General features: G+C 45.4%; 1 protein-coding gene across 1 annotated transcript in view; it reads right to left on the bottom strand.

The window, feature by feature from the left end:
- The window catches only part of LOC125025304, a 26,517-nt gene continuing 1,555 nt past the window's right edge, over positions 1 to 24,962 (bottom strand). Inside the window, exons 2-16 of the mRNA XM_047613279.1 lie at positions 21,723 to 21,878; positions 21,510 to 21,617; positions 20,932 to 21,153; positions 20,725 to 20,833; positions 19,534 to 19,650; positions 17,215 to 17,385; positions 8,952 to 9,025; positions 8,641 to 8,727; positions 8,404 to 8,496; positions 7,590 to 7,701; positions 4,806 to 4,969; positions 3,919 to 4,092; positions 2,904 to 2,961; positions 793 to 2,809; positions 1 to 750 (exon numbers count right to left, since the gene is read on the bottom strand). Coding sequence (XP_047469235.1) covers positions 192 to 750; positions 793 to 2,809; positions 2,904 to 2,961; positions 3,919 to 4,092; positions 4,806 to 4,969; positions 7,590 to 7,701; positions 8,404 to 8,496; positions 8,641 to 8,727; positions 8,952 to 9,025; positions 17,215 to 17,385; positions 19,534 to 19,650; positions 20,725 to 20,833; positions 20,932 to 21,153; positions 21,510 to 21,617; positions 21,723 to 21,878 — 4,221 coding nt within the window. The 3' untranslated portion in view covers positions 1 to 191. The remainder of the gene's footprint in view (positions 751 to 792; positions 2,810 to 2,903; positions 2,962 to 3,918; positions 4,093 to 4,805; positions 4,970 to 7,589; positions 7,702 to 8,403; positions 8,497 to 8,640; positions 8,728 to 8,951; positions 9,026 to 17,214; positions 17,386 to 19,533; positions 19,651 to 20,724; positions 20,834 to 20,931; positions 21,154 to 21,509; positions 21,618 to 21,722; positions 21,879 to 24,962) is intronic.

Here is a 24,962-nt window from a genome sequence, read left to right as displayed (position 1 = left end):
TTTTTTTTTTGCATATTTTTTATTTTTTTTAAGCTCATGTTAGTTGATGCAACAGTTCACTACAGTTTCAGTTGATACAAGGGATTTTTAAATTAATATACATCAGACAAGGCTTTTACTTTACACGTGAAATGAGGTATTGCTTGTGATAAAGCTTACATTACTACTGTAGTTCCATTTGCCTAAAGCTATTATGGTTTGCCCTTAATGTAATCCACAACAGGACTATTGGAATGATGGTCGCCATAGTCTCCGTATAGGTCATAGTTAAAAGAATCATCATATTCACTATAAGTGTTACCATAACTATGGCTATCAGATTCTTCATAGTAATCATAGTCACCATATTCATTTTGTGGGGCATGATGACCCTTTGGCGGGTCGCCATAGTCACTTGCGGGGGCATGATGACCCTTGGGCGGGTCGCCATAGTCACTGTGCGGGGCGTGATGACCCTTGGGCGGGTCGCCATAGTCACTGTGCGGGGCGTGATGACCCTTGGGCGGGTCGCCATAGTCACTGTGCGGGGCGTGATGACCCTTGGGCGGGTCGCCATAGTCACTGTGCGGGGCGTGATGACCCTTGGGCGGGTCGCCATAGTCACTGTGCGGGGCGTGATGACCCTTGGGCGGGTCGCCATAGTCACTGTGCGGGGCGTGATGACCCTTGGGCGGGTCGCCATAGTCACTGTGCGGGGCGTGATGACCCTTGGGCGGGTCGCCATAGTCACTGTGCAGGGCAGTATATCTAGTGCTAGTGCTGTCGTCGCCCTTGGTTGGAGCGACATATCCCGTGTGAGTAGCCTTGGATGGGGCTACATATTCGGTGTGAACAGCGTCCTGTCCCCTGGACGGTGTTGTATAACGGGAAGGTGGGCTATCATACCCAGCGGGGTGTGTACCATAGCTGGAGGGAGGGCTATCATACCCAGCAGGAGGCGAACCATAGCCAGAGGGCGGAGCATCATACCCAGCAGGAGGCGTACCATAGCTGGAGGGTGGGGCATCATACCCAGCAGAAGGTGAACCATAGCCGGAGGGTGGGGCATCATACCCAGCAGGAGGCGAACCATAGCCGGAGGCCGGGGCATCATACCCAGCGGGGGGTGTACCATAACCGGAGGATGGGGCATCATACCCAGCAGGAGGCGAACCATAGCCGGAGGGCGGGGCATCATACCCAGGAGGCGTACCATAGCCGGAGGGCGGGGCATCATACCCAGGAGGCGTACCATAGCCGGAGGGCGGGGCATCATACCCAGGAGGCGTACCATAGCCGGAGGGCGGGGCATCATACCCAGGAGGAGGCGTACCATAGCCGGAGGGCGGGGCATCATACCCAGCAGGAGGCGAATCATAGCCGGAGGGTGGGGCATCATACCCAGCGGGGGGTGTACCATAGCTGGAGGGCGGGGCATCATACCCAGCGGGGGGTGTACCATAGCCGGAGGGCGGGGCATCATACCCAGCAGGAGGCGAACCATAGCCGGAGGGCCGGGCATCATACCCAGTGGGGAGTGTACCATAGCCGGAGGGCCGGGCATCATACCCAGTGGGGGGTGTACCATAGCCGGAGGGTGGGGCATCATACCCAGCGGGTGGTGTACCATAGCCGGAGGGTGGGGCATCATACCCAGCGGGTGGTGTACCATAGCCGGAGGGTGGGGCATCATACCCAGCGGGTGGTGTACCATAGCCGGAGGGTGGGGCATCATACCCAGCGGGTGGGGCATCATACCCAGCGGGTGGTGTACCATAGCCGGAAGGTGGGGCATCATACCCAGCGGATGGTGTACCATAGCCGGAGGGTGGGGCATCATACCCAGCAGGTGGTGTACCATAGCCGGAGGGTGGGGCATCATACCCAGCGGATGGTGTACCATAGCCGGAGGGTGGGGCATCATACCCAGCAGGTGGTGTACCATAGGCGGAGGGTGGGGCATCATACCCAGCGGGTGGTGTACCATAGCCGGAGGGTGGGGCATCATACCCAGCGGGTGGTGTACCATAGCCGGAGGGTGGGGCATCATACCCAGCGGGTGGTGTACCATAGCCGGAGGGTGGGGCATCATACCCAGCGGGTGGTGTACCATAGCCGGAGGGTGGGGCATCATACCCAGCAGGAGGCGAACCATAGCCGGAGGCTGGGACATCATACCCAGCAGGGGGCGTACCATAGCCGGAGGGCGGCCTATCATACCCAATGGGGGGCGTACCATAGCCGGAGGGCAGCCTATTATACCCGATGGGGGGCGTACCATAGCCGGAGGGCAGCCTATCATACCCAATGGGGGGAGTACCATAGCCGGAGGGCGGCCTATCATACCCAATGGGGGGCGTACCATAGCTTGAGGGCGGCCTATCATACACAGCAGGGGGCGTACCATAGCCGGAGGGCGGCCTATCATACCCTGCAGGGGGCGTACCATAGCCGGAGGGCGGCCTATCATACCCAGCAGGGGGTACACCATAGGCAGAGGGTGGGCTATCAGAACTAGTGGGTAAAGCATGGTCCATGTGGTTGATACCATAGCCTTTAGGAGGGATATGATAATAGGTGTTAGGTCGAGTAGTTTCAAAATGAGCGTACCCAGTTGGATGTGCGTGATGTTTGGGTGGCATGTAATAGTCTGAAATTTGTGATGACGCTTCATTTGCTTTGGCTTGGTGGGGTACACTGTATGGGTCTTTTGCAGGCCTTGCCGATGCCTTCTCTCCAATTACTGAAGTAATGAATGGCAGGAAGTAATCTACATCAACAAAAGCAGTGGGCAGGTTGGGCTTGCATCCTACACCCCACGACACCAATCCTGCAAAAGTTAAATCATTAGGGTAATTCAAAATGCATGCCATTGACAAAAAATCAAAATTGTTTTGAGTAACAACTGAGTAGTCTTGAGTTACCTTTTATACTGTATTGACCTGAAGGCGATTTGCAAACTAGACCGCTTCCACCATCGCCCTGTCAATGACACATTGGAAATTGTTTAAAGGTTAAAAATCTCAATCATGCAACACCAAGGTCATGAGCACTATAAAAAGGTACAGTAGTGAAAAGAGTAGAGGGAGGGGGTAGGGGTGAGACAATGATTTAATGTTCTACTTGTCAAAAGCCATACAGGACTTTTGGATATGATAATGAAAAGGGTGAAAAGGGTGAATGATGGATGGATGGCTAGAAATCAGCAAATATGAGCCAATTTCAAAATCCCAAGATAGCAAACATATTTTAAAAAAGTCACCAAAATATACAATAGAATGCCTAATAAACCTAGAGTAACGGCCCAATTTTGATAAAAATTGAGAAAAATGTCTTATTTATCTTGTACATAGTCAACATGAGACTTGTCTGGCTGAGGGTCAAGTTGCTTGATCCCTGGCAACTCCTACCTGCTCGCTTGACACCCACACAAATGTTGGAAGACATGTCATACCTTAGGACCTTCCATTGTCACTTAGTGATACTCAAACAGCCCCATTTTCATGTTGAAAGAATTGTCCTAGGTCGATTGCCAACTAGGCAATCAACATTACTTCTGTTTATCTCTAAATAAATATAGGCAATATTTACACTTATCTGCAAGAGCTACTTATGACAAGATTAACAGGAAATGAATAGTGCTTCTTTCTATGGAGAAATGTCTGTACCACCCTCCCTCACATCTCCTTATCCCTAGAAGCTTTACTCTCACTTCGAAAGCTTAGCAATTAATAGAGCCGAGCATGTCAGTGGCATCCCCACTCATCTTGCTCATTACTCATTCAGCAGTTTCTAATTTACTTATAAAATTTGTTGTGTGTATCACCATACTTCTATAAATATGCTCGAGGTAATATCTTTCATTCCAATTTTGTTCCATCCTACCCATCTATTTTGCCTTCTAATTAGAAGAGAAAGTTAAATAACTAAATCGCTTACCAAACACATTTTGGAATCTTTAGACCTGGAACACAGTATACCCTCCTGAAGTTTGAAGAAACTGCCCAGGGACGGAACAGACCTCAGACGATGCTGGCAATCTTCCCTCGTCATAGTTTCATATTTGGAATGACGGAGGATGGAGCTGAAATCCGTGGTTGGTTTGTAACCATCCTGAAAAATGAAGAATGTATGCACATTTTCAGAGTCATGCCTCAACATGTTATAGTGATTATTGGCAATGTTATGAATGCCTATGTAAAGATTCTCCTGATACTCTACCACAAATATTCCAAATTGTCCAGGTATTCCAAAACTCAACCTAAATCAAGCTCGGCAAGATATGAAAACTGGTTACAGCTAACCTACTGTCCATGAACTTCATTTCTGAGATTCATTGTTAAAATTGTACTGCTTAAAATGTTATAACTAATCCAAGACGGTATTTGATGCTAATGACTTTAGCTGTTGATGTAGCAGATCATTTGAATAACAGGTGGACTGCTCGATTGATTTATTAAGATTTGTATAAAAGCGTCCCGTGTGAGCTTGAACATGCAACATTTCGGCCCGGCATACACATTTCACAAATGCCCAGACACTAAGGAATCAATTACTGGCTTCACCTGAAAAAATGCAATTCAGCTTTTGAATGTTAACATTACTAAAAGCAGAAAAAAAATGAAAAAAAAAAAAAAAAAAAAAACGCAAAAGTTAGAGATACTGGTAGGACTAGTAATGGACACCTTTGTGCTTAATCACTTGGGGAGCCATCTGCGTACAAATAAATTACAATGGACATGGCACACAAATACATACCACCTCCGACGGTAGTGGGTTAAAGACTATCTAGTATTCGCATTCCTGATGTGCTAAACTGACCATACCTCGGAAGGCAACACAGCAGTCCATGCAGACACTTCAGAGTCATATTGACCTGTGTGCTTGAGTTCGCCAGGAAGGCACACCCGGTTCACATTTTGGAGATGAAGCACAGAGGCTTGCAACTCCAACACGGCTACATCTGCTCTCAGGTTGGTCTTCATGTAATCTATTAGTAAGGGAATTTATAGACTAGAAATATATATACCTTAAGTTAGGCCTAAATTATAAACTATTATAGAAGAATATAAATAGCAAGGCATGATCTACTTGAACGAAAGACCACTTCCATCCCATAACCTTGGGTCAAAATTTAGGATTTGAAAAAATAGCGCTAAGAATAGATTGTTAAAGTTTAAAATGTATTTTTCATCCATAAACATAGGGTTTGTCTCTTGTGAAAAAAAATGTATGCATGCTACAAGTAGCAATGGAGAATTTTTTTATACTACCTTAGCAAAGTCAATAAAAATATATTGCAATTAAGTAAAGGATGTTCAAATATCTCTACAATGAACACTTCCTTCTAAATGTTGCCTGTTCACATCTTCGCACACCTTGACATAGTCTGAAGTCGGTCGTCTTGTCATTAAACCTGACATCTGCTGTATTAGTTGAAATACAACATTTATGATGCAGCCTGGAGGTTCTTTAAATAAGGAACTATTTATACAGTGCATGCACACACAAGGTTTGTTGGCCTTCAAACAACCATATCTAAAAGAACTGCAAATGTCTGCAATTAAATTGGGCAAAAAAAACTTTCTTGACCTCAGGCAAAACTCAAGATCATTACTATTTTAGCAACTAGTTCCTGAACATACATTTGTTGCAGATCACTTGACTGCCCAAATTTGAGCTATACCCTACTGAGGGTTTTTGGTATTTTCTTGGCAAAACTATCAGATTTTCAATGGAAAAAAAACTGTTCGTAACTTAGTGACTACATAAAATTTAGCTGTCAGAAGTGTTTATAGCAACAGCAACAGCAGTAGTAGTAGTACTACTACTACTACTACTACTACTGCTACTACTACTACTACTACTACTAGCAGCAACAGCAGTAGTAGTAGTAGTAGTAGTAGTAGTAGTAGTAGTAGTAGTAGTAGTAGTAGTAGTAGTAGTAGTAGTAGTAGTAGTAGTAGTAGTAGTAGTAGTAGTAGTAGTAGCAGCAGCAGTAGTAGTAGCAGCAGCAGCAGCAAGAGTAGGAGGAGGAGTAAGAGTAAGAGTAAGAGTAAGAGTAAGAGTAAGAGTAAGAGTAAGAGGAGGAGGAGGAGTAAGAGTAAGAGTAAGAGTAAGAGTAAGAGTAAGAGGAGGAGGAGGAGGAGTAAGAGTAAGAGTAAGAGTAAGAGTAAGAGTAAGAGTAAGAGTAAGAGTAAGAGTAAGAGTAAGAGTAAGAGTAAGAGTAAGAGTAGTAAGAGTAGGAGTAGGAGTAGTAAGAGTAGGAGTAGGAGTAGGAGTAGTAAGAGTAGGAGTAGGAGTAGTAAGAGTAGGAGTAGGAGTAGTAAGAGTAGGAGTAGGAGTAGTAAGAGTAGGAGTAGGAGTAGTAAGAGTAGGAGTAGGAGTAGTAAGAGTAGGAGTAGGAGTAGTAAGAGTAGGAGTAGGAGTAGTAAGAGTAGGAGTAGGAGTAGTAAGAGTAGGAGTAGGAGTAGTAAGAGTAGGAGTAGGAGTAGTAAGAGTAGGAGTAGGAGTAGTAAGAGTAGGAGTAGGAGTAGTAAGAGTAGGAGTAGGAGTAGTAAGAGTAGGAGTAGGAGTAGTAAGAGTAGGAGTAGGAGTAGTAAGAGTAGGAGTAGGAGTAGTAAGAGTAGGAGTAGGAGTAGTAAGAGTAGGAGTAGGAGTAGTAAGAGTAGGAGTAGGAGTAGTAAGAGTAGGAGTAGGAGTAGTAAGAGTAGGAGTAGGAGTAGGAGTAGTAAGAGTAGGAGTAGGAGTAGTAAGAGTAGGAGTAGGAGTAGTAAGAGTAGGAGTAGGAGTAGTAAGAGTAGGAGTAGGAGTAGTAAGAGTAGGAGGAGGAGTAGTAAGAGTAGGAGGAGTAGGAGTAGTAAGAGTAGGAGGAGTAGGAGTAGTAAGAGTAGGAGTAGGAGTAGTAAGAGTAGGAGTAGGAGTAGTAAGAGTAGGAGTAGGAGTAGTAAGAGTAGGAGTAGGAGTAGTAAGAGTAGGAGTAGGAGTAGTAAGAGTAGGAGTAGGAGTAGTAAGAGTAGGAGTAGGAGTAGTAAGAGTAGGAGTAGGAGTAGTAAGAGTAGGAGTAGGAGTAGTAAGAGTAGGAGTAGGAGTAGTAAGAGTAGGAGTAGGAGTAGTAAGAGTAGGAGTAGGAGTAGTAAGAGTAGGAGTAGGAGTAGTAAGAGTAGGAGTAGGAGTAGTAAGAGTAGGAGTAGGAGTAGTAAGAGTAGGAGTAGGAGTAGTAAGAGTAGGAGTAGGAGTAGTAAGAGTAGGAGTAGGAGTAGTAAGAGTAGGAGTAGGAGTAGTAAGAGTAGGAGTAGGAGTAGTAAGAGTAGGAGTAGGAGTAGTAAGAGTAGGAGTAGGAGTAGTAAGAGTACTACTAGTAGTAGTAAGAGTACTACTAGTAGTAGCAGCAACAGTAGTAAGAGTACTACTAGTAGTAGAAACCCAGCCTAGTTTATTCTGTTGGAGCACCATTATTAAATTATCAAACCAGGAGGAATAGTAGTCTGAAATGACTGAGGAATTAGGGATAACTAGTAATGTAACCTTGATTAAAAGTGACAAGGAGTGCGCTGGTCCCAAAAAGTCCTATGTACACTAGCAGTTTCCGCCTATACAAGTAAACTTACGTGGATGGATGTTCACTTTCCTAACTTGGACGTCATATCCCTGGTATGAGTGCTTTGTCGAGTCCAGAAGATCGTGGTCGCCTACTTTCACCTTCAGATTCTGGCCAGAGGCCTGTGAACAGAGAAAGTAATTGGGGTTGAAGAGCTTACCGATTAAAATAAACATCTAGATAAATTCTCTTACATTCTGAGGCAAAATGAAGCAAGATGAGCCAATCAAACGTTACAAAAGGAAACTACAGCAGCCAGAGCCAGTAACAGGTCAAGTGTCCTTCCATTTCACAATATAATTCCTTTCCATATCAAGTGGAACCACCATAAAAGAATATTCGACAGGTTCGACAGATTTTTAGAGAGTTATCAAATGCGGTTTACTGATAACTGGATCATCGTAAATCAATATGCAGAAGAAAAATACATCTTAATATCTCCTTGCGTCCTTGCGTCTTGCACATCACTACATACTGTATTAGATACACGGTTGTACATTTTTATATATCAATTTTTGAGAATGCATAGATCAGTTTGATTATAAATCAATTTTTGGCTGAGTCATCGTTGGCAGAGCTTATTTCAAACGCATTGCAATTTCTTTAAGCATGTGACAGCGTTAAATTCTTTGACATAGAAACCTCCAATAAATTACACATATGGCTTTAAAGCTGGAAACCTTGTATTTCAAAAAGTAACTTAATGTAAAAGCCAAGATGCCAAATGGAAATATAATTACATGCAGTATTAATACTGTCAAGTCGCATTCAGGTATAACTCTGATGTGCATGCCTTTCAATTACTATACAAAATACCACCTTACCTCATCAACGCAATGTGCAACGGTCAGCACCCATCGGTCACCGATCAGGACGCCGCCGCACAAGTACTCACTTTTCGAAGACAGAACCGCTACCTATTATTCAGATGTAGATTATGCATTAAAAGAAAATCTGAGTTTATTATACACATTTCCTTAGTGCATTTTTAAAGTCTGAATTTCATCATATAGACAAGTTCTTAATCTACCAAAGGTCTACAAAAATAATCATGTACTTACATGCCATGGAAACTGCCCAGGCTTTAATTCGCTGATATACGTGCTTGATCGTGCATACAATGACATACCCGAGCTTGTCCCACACTTCTGTTGAGAAACGGGCGAATCATAGACCTTCCTTTCAAGTCCGAATCAAATAATTATCCACACATCTAAACTTCCCCTGCTTGATAATGAATTTAACTTTACGGATTAATAATTAAATTCTCTACTTGGCTTCTGAACTGAGTAAATGCACGATAAAATGCACTCTTTCAGACTGCTTTAAAACAACTTGAATTTGAATACTGTCTGTTCAGGTTCATACACACCTTGGCGCTGGGAGTCCCAGACCTGGGTCCTATCCCGCGAGGGGGGACACTGGCTCCGTGCGGCACCACAATCTCTGCAATAAAAGATGCTGCTGTTGCTTTCTACGGGTTTAAGCAGGTAATGTTGTACATTCCTTCTGTATCCAAGTGGAAAATATTGAAGTACTGATAAGAGTTTATTTTTGCTTTTCTCTTAAGAGGTTGGGAAATGCGGTTAGGTATAAAAGAATGTAGTTTTTCGGTGCATCAAAATAAAGGAACTTTTAAGACCTTAACATTACTAGTGGAATACAGGTTGTTCAGGAATCGAGAAAAACAGAAGATCCAAACGAGATTTCCTCCGTGCAGAATTTCATCAACTCCACGATCTACGGCGTGATATTTATAGTAGAGGCGAATTTAATATTCATTGATTACTTTTTTTGACGGAACTTCTTGGGTCAGATATTCGTTTTGTTTCATAACCAAACGATGCATTTTCAAACTGCCTCCAGGGGAAGCTTGCTACAGTTTCATGACGTCATAAAAGTAAAACCGCTAGCATGACCGAAGGAAAAGAGTGACATTCAGTATTTAAGGACATGCCCGGGCAGCTGGCTGACCTGACCTCACTCCGGAATAACAGGATGCACCTGGAAGGGGACATGCCAGCAGGGACAGAGGGTTGAAAGAGTGACCCAGCCTGTCCCAAGATGAAGCAGAAACAGTCCGGCCCTGAAGCTGCGCACACCTTCCCTCTCCTCACGTAGAAGCTGACGCCGTCTTCGCCACAAGTTACCAATTCTACTATGTCAGTTTTACAATAAAGCTGTTAAACAGATACTGAGTTTTCCTCTGGACCTGCCAGATAATATGGTGGTTTCTTGTATAATTGAATGAGAGACCATTATAGTTGGTGTTCAGGGTGGTAGAACTCACATTCCTGCCTCCGCTCAAGAATCATCAGCAGCCTACAGGACACCGTATGTACGTACACAAGGGTCATATTCCTTTTTCCGTGTCCCCCCCATTTGTGTGCTACGAGCCAGTCATTCTCTTATATGTACAAGTGCTTAGGTCCGTAGGGAAACGGAGAGGTCGTGTTGTGCAAGTAAACGGGGAATTACTGCGAGTATTTTTCTTCTCTTTTTATCCAATAACACAGTTGCGGTATTTCATTTTAAAGTAATTTTGGCGAACTGTTAAGATTTTCTGTTTCTTCTAATTCTCTGATTAGCTCTCCTCCATCTAAAAACAATCATGCAAAGAAGTCGATTGTCGTGAAGGCTCTGCAGACTTCGCTAGGTTTCTCCCCTAAGGCCTCGGACTGATCATACTTCTCGCTCACCTTCTCGCTCACCTTCTCCTTCACCATCTACTTTTGATTCTCCAACTCTACCCCCCTCCTCCGGCTTCACTCTTGTTACGGCTGCATCAACCATGGGTCCCGGCATAGCTCCTACGATGTACAATGTAGCGTCAAAATTCTCAGGCTCAAACGTCTGTTGACCAATTCTTCGCGGATGTGGAAGACAGTAATCCATTCTGGGGTTAGGCGGGAGTCTGAGCATTTTGCGACATCATGCCTCGTGGCGGCCAGAATGCGCCTTAACCACGAAATTCCCAGAGTGACGGAAGGCCTTGATTCTTTTAACCATTTGCCGGATGATCAAAAGTCGTATGGAATGTTAAAGAGTATTTTCACTTCAACATTCTCGAGGCAAACGGATAATCATTTACGACTGGTAGAGTTGTTAAAGGTCAAACCTACCTCATTTTCAAAAGATGAAGTGAAGCTCATGCAGTGGGCGCAGTCTATCCTGGGCTCAGACGCGTCGGTGTGCCTGAAGCAATGCGTTACACAGCACATCGCACGCATCAGTTCTTGAACATTTTGCAAAAGCGTGGTTAGTCTCTTCTATCTCTCCAGCTGTGCGCAAACGAGTTTGGGATAAAGTTGACAGTGCTTCATTCAATAAGCTTCCTGAAGTCCTCGCAAATGAGATGTCAGATAAAGGTGGAAATGTACAGGTGGTTACGAATGTTGTCAGATCAAAGAAAAACAAGGGTAGTAATTATAAATATAACTCGGGGCGGAGTGAACCGCCGGTGCGGACGAAAACAGGAAATAGACGTGCTTCGCCTGCGCCTGCGTACTGATGCGTGGAGCAAACCCCCCCCCCCCCCCTCCCTCACCCTCGCGTGCGCATCCGGAGCCTCCCTATGGAGCACAGTACTTTGTAGCGCCTTCGCCCTCGGTAGCTGCTCGTAAAGTCCCACGACCATGCGTGGCTAACTGGGCACCGAAACCTGAGCAGTGTCGTAGATGCTTGAGGAGGCATCGTCCATCTGGGTGCTCTGCTAAACAGTTCTGTCCATATTGTAACAGGCAGGGTCACGCATTTAAATGAGTATGTGGTTCCCGGATCAGGTGGCGATCACCCTTAAGTTTATCGCGAAGATGAACAAGGAAGGAGCTTATAATAAGCGAGTGGTTAATCATTTAGAGGAAGAGATAACGCAACAACATCGCCCCCCCCCCCCCCCGTCTCTCCTCCACCTCCCTCACATTCCTTGACTTCTACGATTCCTTCTAGGTCTCGTTCTATTCGTCATGGAATTACTTCATTTCAGCATGCTACAGGTACTTCGCGCACACATTTCGCTGCCACATCTCATACATCCCGCTCATCAAAGCATAACATGTGGATTGACAAAAATAGTCTGGCGCACTTAGTGGTGTGGTATTCTAGTAATTCTGCCCTTCCATGACGATTAATGTGACGGCCTCGGCAGGTAAATATGGCACATGTTTGGTCCTCCCTGAAAATTGTAGAGTAAAGGGGACACGTTCTTCCCTCTGCATACCTTGAGGGATGGGAGTGTACAAGTCCATGTGATGAACTTCACACCTGCCCCCTTGTCTTTCGATAGTGGTGTTAGGTTAATAGACTGAGGTTACAGATCTCCTGATAGCTGAATTTGAACTGCCAGCATCAGCCTTCTTTGGCGCCGTTTCTTCCACGTCTCCCGATTCAGCTGACCCATTCACTGCAGCATCAGCAAAGGCTTTGCAGGGTCCATTCGCATTTAGCGAGGGTAAGGAGATTTTAGGAAAGTTGTTAAATCAATTCCCCGACATTTTACCGACCAAAGACCGTCCATTAGGCAGAACGCATATGGTAGAACACTTACTCTAGAGCCTGGGACTAAGCCGGTGTATATTCGGCATACAAGATCCAGATTCTAGAGGAGGAAGTGCGCGGTATGCTGCAACAAGGACTAATCCGACCATCGACTAGCCCGTGGTCAGCGCTGATGCTGCTGGTGCCGAAGCGTCAGCATGGCTTTCGTCCCATCTGTGATTTCGGCATCTGAATAAGGTGACCATTCAGTCACCTTTTCCCATCCCTAACCTTCGCCAGCTCTTGCAAGACATTGGTGGAGAGAGTAAGGTCATCTCCTCGATTGATCTGGCGAAAGGTTTCCTTCAGGTCCCCCTGGCAGAAGATAGCCGACCATACACTGCATTCTCGACAATGTGTCACCTATGGGTCTCAGGAACTCTCCTCTGACGTTTAGGCGTCTTATGGCTCTCGTCCTGCAGGGTTTAGTTAATGATCAGGTGCTAGTCTATTTAGACATTTTGGTTTGTTCACCTTTGATCAAGGACCATGAGGCGCGGTTGCGCAGTGTTTTTCAGCGACTTTCGGAAGCGGGTTTGACAATTAATTCGGCCAAGTGCATGTTCTTCCAGTCGCGTTTAGATTTCCTCGGTCATTCAGTTAGTGCTGCAGGTATTGCCCCTAACGAGGCCAAGGTTAAGTCCGTCAGTATGTTCCCCATTCCTTCTGATGTAACAGGTAAAGTCGTTCCTGGGGTAGCAGGTTTTTTATAGACCGTTCATTAAGGATTATGGAAGGATCGCTGCACCGCTGACACATCTCCTCAAGAAAGATGTCCCCTGGCGCTGGGGCGACGAGCAGGTCAGCGCATTTTCAAGGTTAAAATATTGTTTATCGCACGCTCCCGTTCTTGCACTTCCAAGGTTTGACCTCCCCTTCATTCTCCATACAGACGCATCGAATGTTGGGCTAGGGGCTGTTTTAATGCAGGAATATGAAGGGAATCTGCATCCTATCGGGTTTGCTAGTAGGGTTCTCACTAGTGCAGAGAAGAATTACTCAGTCACCGATAGGGAAATGTTAGCGATTGTTTGGGCTCTAAGTACTTCAGGGATATTATACTGGGGTACAAGGTCATGGTTCACACAGACCACATGCCGCTCACGTCGCTTAATGGCAATGATCCTTATGGTCGTAGGGCACATTATCAGGATATCCTGGGCGAATTCGATGTGACCTTTGTGTATATTCAGGGCCGCGAAAATGTCGCCGCCGACACGTTGTCACGCGCGCCAATCGAGTCCTCGCAATCTTTGAGGCGGGACGGCGCTGCCGATTTCCCCCCTTCATTTAGCTTGCCTACGTCAGCGGTTGTGAGTAGTGCTTCACAGGTTCCTCCCTTGGAGCAACTAAATAAAGACGAGATATATGCTGCCCAGCGTGCCGACGAAAGCTACGGCCAGATCATTGATGCCTTATCCAAGGGCACGGCAGTGCCGAAGTTTAAAGGGTTGCCGGTTAAATAATTTTTTCTTGACACGGGACTTATTTCGGAGATCCCAGCCGAAGCGAATTACGGGTCGCAGGCGGATCGTCCGACAAGCCTTCGTGGTGCCGGAAAGTTTAGTGCCGCGTGTATTGTGGTATGCTCACGAGTCCCGTGAAGAAGCGCATTGACGTTCACAAGGCAGTGCAGTTGACCCGCAACCGATTCTTTTTTCTGCGGTTAGCAGCGAGGGTAGGGAAACACGTCAAATCTTGCAAGATGTGTCCTTTGTACAAGGGTCACACAAGCGATCCCGTGCCTGCACTAAAGTTCGATATTCCGGATTTTCCTTGGTAAAAGGGGTCATGTGACACTTTGTCGGGGTTCTCCACATCACGGTCTGGCCTTGTGTTCGTGGACAATTTTTCTCGCTATTGCGAGTTGGTGGCGGTTCCATCAAAAGCTGCTGTGCACGTCACGAAAGCATTTCATGACGTAATTTGTTGCCGCCACGGTGGTCCACAATATTTATGCTCGGATAACGGTACCGAGTTTGTAAATCAGGTGTTAGCCAGTCTGACACAGCAGCTAAATGTGATGCATGTGAACGTTTTGCCGTTCCGTCCGCAGGCTAATGTTATCACGGAACGTTTAAATAGATCAATTCTCACCATTTTGCGTCAATTGGTGGACGACAGCAAGGACGATTGGGACGTTTCTCCTCCCCACCGTCCAGTCGGCCATCAATTCTACTTATCACTCTTCACTGGGCGATAGCCCACACTTTCTTCTTACGGGGCAAGACAAGCGGTTGCCATACGAACTCCTGGAGATGAAACCGCGTCCCCTCTATGCAGATAACTATGCTGATTATCTGGTTTCTCGACAGCAGCGAGCGTTTCAGCAAGCCAAGGCGTTCCAGACCAGGTCACGTGACAATAATGGAGTACCAGCATAAGATCGCTCGTGCAAAGACTATCGGGGTTGGTTCATTGGTATTTAGGAAAGCTCATGTTAATGGTACTATTCGGCCTAAGCTTAGTCCGTTATTTGTGGGTCCCTACAGAGTTGTAGCAGTAAAGAACAACAAGGCAGAGTGCAAGTCTGTCGCTGATGGCTCTGTGCAGTGGTTCCATTTTGACGTCTTGAAGCTGGCTTATCAGTATTATCAGTGCCAGGAATTATAGGGGGTCCTCTCGCCGTCATTCTTGCTTTAGACATATCATCCCATTACATCAGTCCTCAAGAGCCCGCGAGTTATTCAAGCTTAGGTGTTATTCCCGTAGAGTTATGTTGACTATTGGTTATCTTGGTGATGCAAGGTCATTTACCTTGCTAGCTTGGTGCCTCATCAGCTACAGTTGCATACGTTACCTGCATCTCTCCTCTGATGATCATTATCATCCCTTTCATATAGGTTCTTTTGTAGCTGGCTCTTGTGTTATATTTTCCATGCAGAGTGGAGTGATATCTGGCTCTCCCTTCCAGGATGCTGTCGTCCATATTCTTTATGGCACCCAGGGACGAACCTGGGGCTATTTCGAGGACCTTGGGAAGGTCTATCCTATAATAAGCCATGAGGAGGCCCGGTTCTCGGTATTGCCACTACACAACGCTTCGAAGCTCATGCTATACCACAGGGATCAGCTACTCTGTGGAAATCTTACCATCGATCCTTCTCTTGACACATGACATTCGCCTATTCGATCGCATCTTATCCTCGACAATTGCAGAGTTGAATTCTTTCGTAGGGCCTCTCGAATCTACGCGTAGGACCCGGCGAGGATTATTCACCTTTGTTGGCAACATTGCACATGGACTTTTCGGAGTTGTGGATGACGACACTTACATCTGAACTCAAGAATTATAGGGATAGCTTATCGCATGTAGTTCAGTTTCGACGGCGCTCACGCTGTCAACACGCTCGAGCACAATGTTCAGGAATTAGCCTCCGAATTTAATATTGTGCGAAATAAAGTCGGTCAGGTTGTAGGTACAATGAACAAAGTGTCTCATCTTACCTCTTTAACCTTAACTGTTTTTTCCTACCAGAGCACGGTGAACAAGATTATACAGCAAGTAACTAGTTTGGCATCGGCCCTCATTCGTGCGGCGCACGGAGAGGTGTCGCTTAACCTGATATCGCCTGCCGACATGGGCGCGGTACTTCAGAGAGTATATTCCTTTTCTGTCAAGACTCTTCCCTTTAAAGCAACGCACTCGGTTTAACGCTAGCCTGAGGTCTTTCCTCACTGCCTCAGGGCTGCCCGTTATCGTTCCAGTGCATCCTTCTATCTTTAGGGCGTACCGCATACACTCCTTCCCACACAAAACTCGCATTACATGATTCACGTGCCTCACACATTTATTCTAAGAGAATTAGGAGGACATGGCCTATCTTTCCCTTCCTCTGACTTCTTAGACTTCGAGGCCTAACGGACACATTCGTGTGCTTTTCTTCACCTCTACCTTCATCTCTTCAGACTCCATCTTGTGCTTGTGCTTTTGTTTCCAAAGGGCTGATCACCTCCCTCTGTTCCTTCAAGGAGGCGAGGTACCAGCTCTCGCCTTTCATGCTCAGCCTTTCGCAGGTGACACTGATCTATTTCTATCAGTCAACGGTCGCCACAATTGCTTGCGAGGAGCTTCAGCCAGATAGGTTGTTGCAGGGAACCTTTGTCCTGCCTCATCATTGCAGGTTAGGTTCCCTGTCATTACAGGTTCCGGCCATCAAGTCCTTCGTCACGGACGTCGCTGCAGATCCTATAGCGATTAGGCCTGCGCTCCTGACCTTGCCGACACTCAACGTCACGATCCCGGAGTTGCATCTCAGGGGCGTTAGTAAGGTTCAGGACGCGGACGTGGGGTTGATGTCGAGATTCCATGTAGACTTTATCTACCCTATTTGTCACCTTGGCAGGTGTGTTGCTCCTCTTATTAGTGTTTGGGGTGGGGGTGTGCTACACGAAGGCATATCGGATGCATAAGGATGAGGAACGTATTAGCAGTAAGTCTGTCGAGCGCGCTTCCTCCTGCCCCCCCCCTCCCCACCCCCCGTATGATGGACCTATCCTTGTACATCAGTGTCCATAGTGCACCGATATTTAGTGCATATAGCTTATTTTCTCCTCTATCCCTTTATCGGAATGTTCAAGGTTCAAGTAGATCCTTGCGGATTGCCTTGATCATCCCACTGCTTAGGAAAAAAAAAAAAAAAAGTTGTGCCGTTTCTTACAGGATTGTAGGAGGTTATTTATGCCTATATTAGAAGTTAATTTACTACCATTAAGTAAATTCATAGGGTTTTACATTTTTCAAAAGCAATGAACATTCTTACGGTTATAGAAAAAAAAAAAAGTTATTCTAGGGGCAGACCTATGGATGTACTTGGGCGTAGTATGACCGTGAGGGAAGGGGGAGCAAAGCCTTAGGGAGGGGTAAATGCTTCCCAACCACCAATGGACGCGCTTTTAAGAAGATGGTTACCCGTCTTGCAAATTTAAAGAAGTTAGCCCAGTAAGAAGGGAACATACGGAGAGATTTATCAAAGAAAACCAAAAAGATAGCAGGGATAACTAATCTAAACAAAACAAGACCTTTTGGAATTGCATATTCAGATTACTCTGATATTTTCAAGTAATCTGTTGTCGCAAGGCCAAAACTTATTACACACCTTCACCAGTGTCTCGCCGTCTGCGTCTTTTACGGTTTACAATCTCGGAACCACCCTGAGATTGGTCACCTGCCAGGACCGATCCGTCACTGGCTTCGTCGCTCTCAGAATTATCCTGGGACTCATCGCTCGCGGGAACAGATTCCTCCTCGTCTTCATCGCTCGCCCCATCTTCATTCAGAGGGGGAAATGAGGCGTCAAATTAAATAAAAACGGACAAGCTTCTTGTAGTCAAAAGTGGTCTGTAAAAAAAAAAAAAAAAATTGGGCGTGGAGAGATGTAGAGAGATGTAGAGAGATGTAGAGAGATGTAGAGAGATGTAGAGAGATGTAGAGAGATGTAGAGAGATGTAGAGAGATGTAGAGAGATGTAGAGAGATGTAGAGAGATGTAGAGAGATGTAGAGAGATGTAGAGAGATGTAGAGAGATGTAGAGAGATGTAGAGAGATGTAGAGAGATGTAGAGAGATGTAGAGAGATGTAGAGAGATGTAGAGAGATGTAGAGAGATGTAGAGAGATGTAGAGAGAGAGAGAGAGATGTAGAGAGAGAGAGAGATGTAGAGAGAGAGAGAGAGAGAGATGTAGAGAGAGAGAGAGAGAGAGATGTAGAGAGAGAGAGAGAGAGAGATGTAGAGAGAGAGAGAGAGAGAGATGTAGAGAGAGAGAGAGAGAGAGATGTAGAGAGAGAGAGAGAGAGAGATGTAGAGAGAGAGAGAGAGAGAGATGTAGAGAGAGAGAGAGAGAGAGATGTAGAGAGAGAGAGAGAGAGAGATGTAGAGAGAGAGAGAGAGAGAGATGTAGAGAGAGAGAGAGAGAGAGATGTAGAGAGAGAGAGAGAGAGAGATGTAGAGAGAGAGAGAGAGAGAGATGTAGAGAGAGAGAGAGAGAGAGATGTAGAGAGAGAGAGAGAGAGAGATGTAGAGAGAGAGAGAGATGTAGAGAGAGAGAGAGATGTAGAGAGAGAGAGAGAGATGTAGAGAGAGAGAGACAGATGTAGAGAGAGAGAGAGAGATGTAGAGAGAGAGAGAGAGATGTAGAGAGAGAGAGAGAGATGTAGAGAGAGAGAGAGAGATGTAGAGAGAGAGAGAGAGATGTAGAGAGAGAGAGAGAGATGTAGAGAGAGAGAGAGAGATGTAGAGAGAGAGAGACAGATGTAGAGAGAGAGAGACAGATGTAGAGAGAGAGAGACAGATGTAGAGAGAGAGAGAGAGATGTAGAGAGAGAGAGAGATGTAGAGAGAGAGAGAGAGAGATGTAGAGAGAGAGAGAGAGATGTAGAGAGAGAGAGAGAGATGTAGAGAGAGAGAGAGAGATGTAGAGAGAGAGAGAGAGATGTAGAGACAGAGAGACAGATGTAGAGAGAGAGAGAGAGATGTAGAGAGAGAGAGAGAGATGTAGAGAGAGAGAGAGAGATGTAGAGAGAGAGAGAGAGATGTAGAGAGAGAGAGAGAGATGTAGAGAGAGAGAGAGAGATGTAGAGAGAGAGAGAGAGATGTAGAGAGAGAGAGAGAGATGTAGAGAGAGAGAGAGAGATGTAGAGAGAGAGAGAGAGATGTAGAGAGAGAGAGAGAGATGTAGAGAGAGAGAGACAGATGTAGAGAGAGAGAGACAGATGTAGAGAGAGAGAGAGAGATGTAGAGAGAGAGAGAGAGATGTAGAGAGAGAGAGAGAGATGTAGAGAGAGAGAGACAGATGTAGAGAGAGAGAGAGAGATGTAGAGAGAGAGAGAGATGTAGAGAGAGAGAGAGAGATGTAGAGAGAGAGAGAGAGATGTAGAGAGAGAGAGAGAGATGTAGAGAGAGAGAGAGAGAGGTAGAGAGAGAGAGAGAGAGGTAGAGAGAGAGAGAGAGAGGTAGAGAGAGAGAGAGGTAGAGAGAGAGAGAGGTAGAGAGAGAGAGAGGTAGAGAGAGAGAGAGGTAGAGAGAGAGAGAGGTAGAGAGAGAGAGAGGTAGAGAGAGAGAGAGGTAGAGAGAGAGAGAGGTAGAGAGAGAGAGAGGTAGAGAGAGAGAGATGTAGAGAGAGAGAGATGTAGAGAGAGAGAGATGTAGAGAGAGAGAGAGAGAGAAGTAATTTTATTTCCAAATAATAAAACAAAGAAAATATTGCAACTGCCAATGAACTAGAATGTAACATACTTAAAAGGTAGATATGAGAATTCCACAAAAAACAAGTGATTGATCCCAGGTACAACACCGGGACGCTAATTGCATCTGGATGTGGACGTGGCCAGTCTTTCCCCATTAGCGTAGCATTAAGCCTAACTGCGCTTACCTACAATGGGCCAGGGATCCAAACGAGCACAAAAAGAACTCTTACGTACGTGTATACGAGGATAATCTGAAGCGGAAGAGATTAAATAAAAGGTTCTTTTTACTCTCCTCATCTTCGGTGGCGATCTGGAGAAAACTCGTCTCGCCGCTCGGCATGATGAAATTATCTAGAAAAAGAAATTATATGTATAACATGCTTCAGAATTATAATGTCGAAGGCACTACCACTTTCAGAACTCCCTCCAAAGGAAAATTTATGGATCGGAAAACTAAGGCTCAAGAAACGTGCAGCAACATCCATGCAAAATATGGACTTAAAATTTGTTGCAGAAGCCAAAACAAAGATTCTTTAAAGCCACTTCCATGAGAATGAAAAAAAATATCTACACAAGCGTTCATCAATAGATCACTTAACTTACAGTTGTGATCTGCAGGAATGCTGGCCTAAATGGGTAGAAATAACATTAAAACGATGCTATTAACACAAAGGCAACCCCGATCCTCAATCATTAACTGGTCGTCAAAATAATTTAAACTGTAGACTAACAGAGAGGGGACTATTTTATCAAGCATTTACAACTTTTTATCCGTGATACATTAACATTCGACAAATAGCACCTTCGCAATTTAGAAATGTAAAAGCCCGAATACACTCGTGGAATGTTAAACCTGGCACTTACGAAGAGACATTTAATTTTCGGTAGGCTTAAACCTTTATGGAACTAATAATTACGTGTACGTTTTTTTTTACCCGATTTTCTCGCACGTGATCTTTACATCTTACCCGGAGAGAAAGATTTCGTCCTCCAAATCCGGGCTCCTAGATAATCTGGCAGAAACGCACGACTGCACCTTTCTAATGTAAACAATGCAAGCGATATACTTTTGTGCAGTCATCTGCCTGCCACTTAGAGTTGCACAGCTCCCGTGCAAGCACCTTATTTTCTAATACCCGGGATAAATTAAATATTAAAAAAGAACCTGACAAATCGCGAATGCTATCCAATTAAAAAGAAAATGATCAGCAAGCCCGTCATATGCCTTGGTGACCGAACAGTAGTGAATAGTAGGCCTAGAAACTAAACGAAAGAGTCTTGAACGACTGTCTAGCTGACAAGACAAACCAGCTCTTTCAAATTTGAGAAAAATTTGAAAAGCATTTTCTGCATATACATTTCCCCATTCCCAAGAAAGCAAACAAATGAATTACTAAAATCCGCATTCAGCGCAATAGGGATTACCTTTATACTCTTCTTCGAATTTTCTGACGAAGTCGAACAGGGCTGTAATGACGACATGCGACTGACAGCAGGCGAAGGTCGCTGTCTCGCCAATGGTACCACAATCGTACTAAGGAGACGTCAATTTATTAGTGAAGTTTTGAATTTTAGTTATTTTATAACGACATTCTGCTCAAAGTCCATAAAAATGAGTAATCAAAGTCCTACCCTCGCGTTCTGCACTCCGAATAACGCCATCTCGACCATTGAGTAAGTGATGAACGTGTGCGGACACAGCACGGCGGGGACGCAGAAGCTCATATCCGGACAGAGGCGCTTCGGCTCCTCGACAGGGAGGTCGGGTTCCACCGCCGCGTCGAGGGTGACCGGGACCGTGCCGTAGCCGGGCCAGGGAACGACGTCGAAGACGGAATCGTTTGCGTCTTCGGTCTGGTGTGGTGTGTGTGTGTGTGTGTGTGGGGGGGGGGGGATATTTATTTTGGATTTGTAACGAAAAAAAAAAAAATGGTCTCTAATCTGTTAGATATAAGATTTACACGATAAAGGATTGTACGAGAAAATAAGAGGCATGATAAACAAACATGGACAGTAAACACTATTTTCTGATATACGATAAAAAAAATAAAAAGACGTGCGGTGATTTATGCATCTCAGATTACTAGGACTCCCTAAATACTTTTCCCTAGAGTTGGTGATGGGCGCAGCGGCAAGATAAAAGGCCAGTAAATGACGTCTGCTACATCTATATATATCCATGAGAAAAAAAAAGGAGTAATCCAAATCACCTGGCCGTAGAACCAATGCTCAATGGTCGGCTCGAAGGCTTCAGGCAACAGTTCTGTCGTGTTGCAGCAGATATGGTCCTCGCTGTCGACAGTCATCCCACACATGTACTGAAAGAAAAATATTGCAAGGCCAAACTCGAACCATAGCTTACTAATGTCCAAAATCGCATATTAAACCTCCCAATACTTGTTTTAATTCCATTTGCGTCTCACCCTAATGCCAGTAGAAGGCGACTGACGAAAGCGGTTTTCCCCTTGGCACATGTGCCCGGGAACGCATGTGTACGTGGCAGGACACGCGTACCGCACCTTCATCGCCGTGCATGCGGGCCAGAGAACCACGGCCGCCACGAAGAACAGCAGCATGGGCTGGAAAGGGAGTTCTGAGTATTATTTCTCGTTTAGCTTTTTAAATCTAGAAAATCAAGCTTTGTTGGAGAGAGCTTGTGGTTTACATGAATATTGTCGCCGAATCTGATTTATTTAAATTGCATCAGGAACTTATGGTAGCCGAATGAATTCTGCCCAACCTAGGAAAACTAATTTCATCATACCGCCTCTCTCGCGGAGAAAACGCCCCATTCACAAAACACCAATCAATCACCTCATCACGAGCTTCTATTGTACTCTGATCACCGGCATAATACACTAACCAATTATGAGAGAAGCGAGAGCGAGGCGAGGTTGTAGCCCTTCCCCCCGAAGGCGATTTCTAAGGCCTGTCGTGATGGTTGAGAATTCCCCTGCTATATAATCGCAAGAAAAAATATTGTGTGAAGTGATTTATGGGAGGCGCTCTTGTTCATGCGATGGGATATTAGGAATGTCTCAAATTGATTCAAGAGCAGCAAGATAAACAATTGTTTGAAACTTGGAAACAAGAGAGAATGTTTTCGTGTTATAAAAATGTGGAATTAAGTTAAAACTATCTTAACATTTCCTGCGCAACCTAACAAGAAACAAGGCTTTATTACATTTTCGAGAGGGATAGGAGTTATTTTTTCTTACTGCGGGAATATGTCCAAGACCCAATATCAGTCGAATAATCCGAAATTCACGATGGCGACTAAACAATACCAAAGGCTTCAATACTATAACCATTTCCCGCGGCCTCGGACACAGCGCGCCTCCTGCGACCGCCAAACAGATTTACGAGTTGGGAGAAGTGAACTTGCTTGCGCTCTAGCGAGGGCATCAGGCTACGTTTTACATGCTAGATAAAATTAGAATGCGTTGGAAATTTATGCGTATCCACATGGTCCTTTTGTGGGGTTTGAATCGAGTCACCGCGGTTTCGAAGACAAAAAAGGGGGAGGTTGGCATTATATTTGAATACACAAATGCCGCGGAGGGAGAGGAGTGGGCGGTAACAATCTATTCTGCTACACGAGCAATGAAAAATTAAAAACTCCTGATAAGTAAAAGAATAATTAAGAACACCGCTGTACACGAGACGCGGAAAGGGCTGACAAACAGCAGGCCGATAAGCAATAGGTAGCAGCAGGGAACAAGGCGTAGGGTGAACAGGGTGAGGAACGAGGGTGAGGAAGGAAAGCAGGCAGGACAACCGTCACCCCCCCCCCCCTCCTCCCCCAGCAGCGAGTTGAGCCCCGTGGCCCCACACCGCGTCCATTCCGCTACCCTACCCACGTTTTTTTTTTTTTCTTCAAGAAGAGATTCTTCTTTCCATTCATTAATTTCGAAAACAATGTATTTTGTGGCCACTACTGACCATCTGCGAAAAGGCAACTGGCGTTCGAAAGGAGCTTTTAATTACCGCGCGCACACAGAACAGCAAATTAAGAGTATTGGGTTCTTTAAGGTGGTGTGCCGACCGAGCTTCGTTTCGAAAGGTCGGCGTTTCTTGATTAATCATTGCTGTGCACACTGATTCAGACTTATTGTCCATAAAATCCTCAAGTTACGCGAGAATAATATAGAATACTATCAAAAGTTACTGAACTATATATCAAAACTTGATTATTCATACTACCGAGAACATGTTCATCCATACAACTCGCCCAATCTGGAACAAGCAGGCTATATACATTTTAAACGGAAAATAGGAATTGTATCCGTGTTCTCGATAAGTCCATCCTAAAACATGGTAGTACCACCCGGCCGGCTTTTCCCGAGAGCTTCAACAGTAAACAGAACGCAACAGAATCCAGCGCGAAACAGAGGAAGCGGGACCGCGGGGCCTGAAGCGCTCGCTCGCCCAGCACATGTCTCGATCCCACGCGTTTAATTTAGATTTAGATATCATGGGCCATGTCCGAGCTAAACGTGGAGCGGCTTAGAGCACATTTTGCAGCGGAAGGACCCGGCGATCAGAATGGCCAACGCGGAAAAATCCTATTACAGATTAGGTATAGAGAGGGAGAGGGAAGGAATACTGTGACGCTCAAAATTTATTGGAAGGCGGATGCTAATATCACAAACAATGGAAGGTGTCACTGAAAAAATGTAAATTAAGAAATATGGTAGCTACAGTGCAGTCGAGTTCGGGGGTTAACACACAAGAATTACGAAACCCGATACTTAACGCCTCACAAATTTAACTCCAAGATGCCCACCGGTACGAAACCAGTAGCCGCGACAGGTAGGTGGTGGGAGTGGTACCGATGGGCGTCCCCGGTCCGTCCAGGCAACACCTTGGCTGACCCCCACCCCCGAGCCGAGATCCCCTACGTCCCCAGCCACTCCATCTATCTCCCTTCCCTTTCTCCCTTTTCGCCCCCATCATTCCTCCGTTTTGAATCTCCCGCCTACCTATTCCACCCCCCCTTTCCCCCAAAAAGCCCCCGGCAACCCCCACCCCGCCGGCACAAGCACCGCCGCCGCCACGCCCCGCGCCCGCCCAGCCCGAGTCATCACCGCCTTAATTACTAGCTTCAGTAATTAGACATTACCGAGGCGGCTTCTCTTGACCGCTCTTTGACAATGCGCGAACGCTGGCCCGAAATATTAAAAATACAAGGTGACAAGACCTTAGCCTCAGTGGACGAAAACGTAGGGAGGGACGAAAACGTAGGGAGGAGGGACAAATAGGAATGGAAGCAGAGAAAAAGAAAAGGCAAAGAGGAGGAAAACAAAGGACATTTTAATCCCTGGCCGTGATTCGGGGCGGGCTGGCTACTTGACACTTTAGAAATCGATATTTTATGTTCTCCCTTTTTGTGGTGTAATTGTAGTGCGGGGCAAACACGCAAGAGTCGTTATAGGTTGGGAAAGGAGCAGAGTAGAAGAGTACATTGTATATGTATGGATTAACTTTATACATGTTCATGCTAAAACCTTGTAGTAAAGTGTCAGTCATTTTAACACGAAGAATACGACAAGACAGCATACGGATATCTATCTTCACATGCAACACACGAGACAAAAGTACCTTGAAACTTTCGTATTTACACCCCATACTGCATTTAGTTTGCAAGATAATTTCCCTGTAAA

This window comes from Penaeus chinensis, chromosome 4 (genome assembly GCF_019202785.1).
Source record: "Penaeus chinensis breed Huanghai No. 1 chromosome 4, ASM1920278v2, whole genome shotgun sequence".
NCBI classification, from domain to species: Eukaryota; Metazoa; Arthropoda; class Malacostraca; order Decapoda; family Penaeidae; genus Penaeus; species Penaeus chinensis.
Note: the sequence above shows the minus strand (reverse complement) of the source record. Positions and strands in the feature narration are given on the sequence as shown.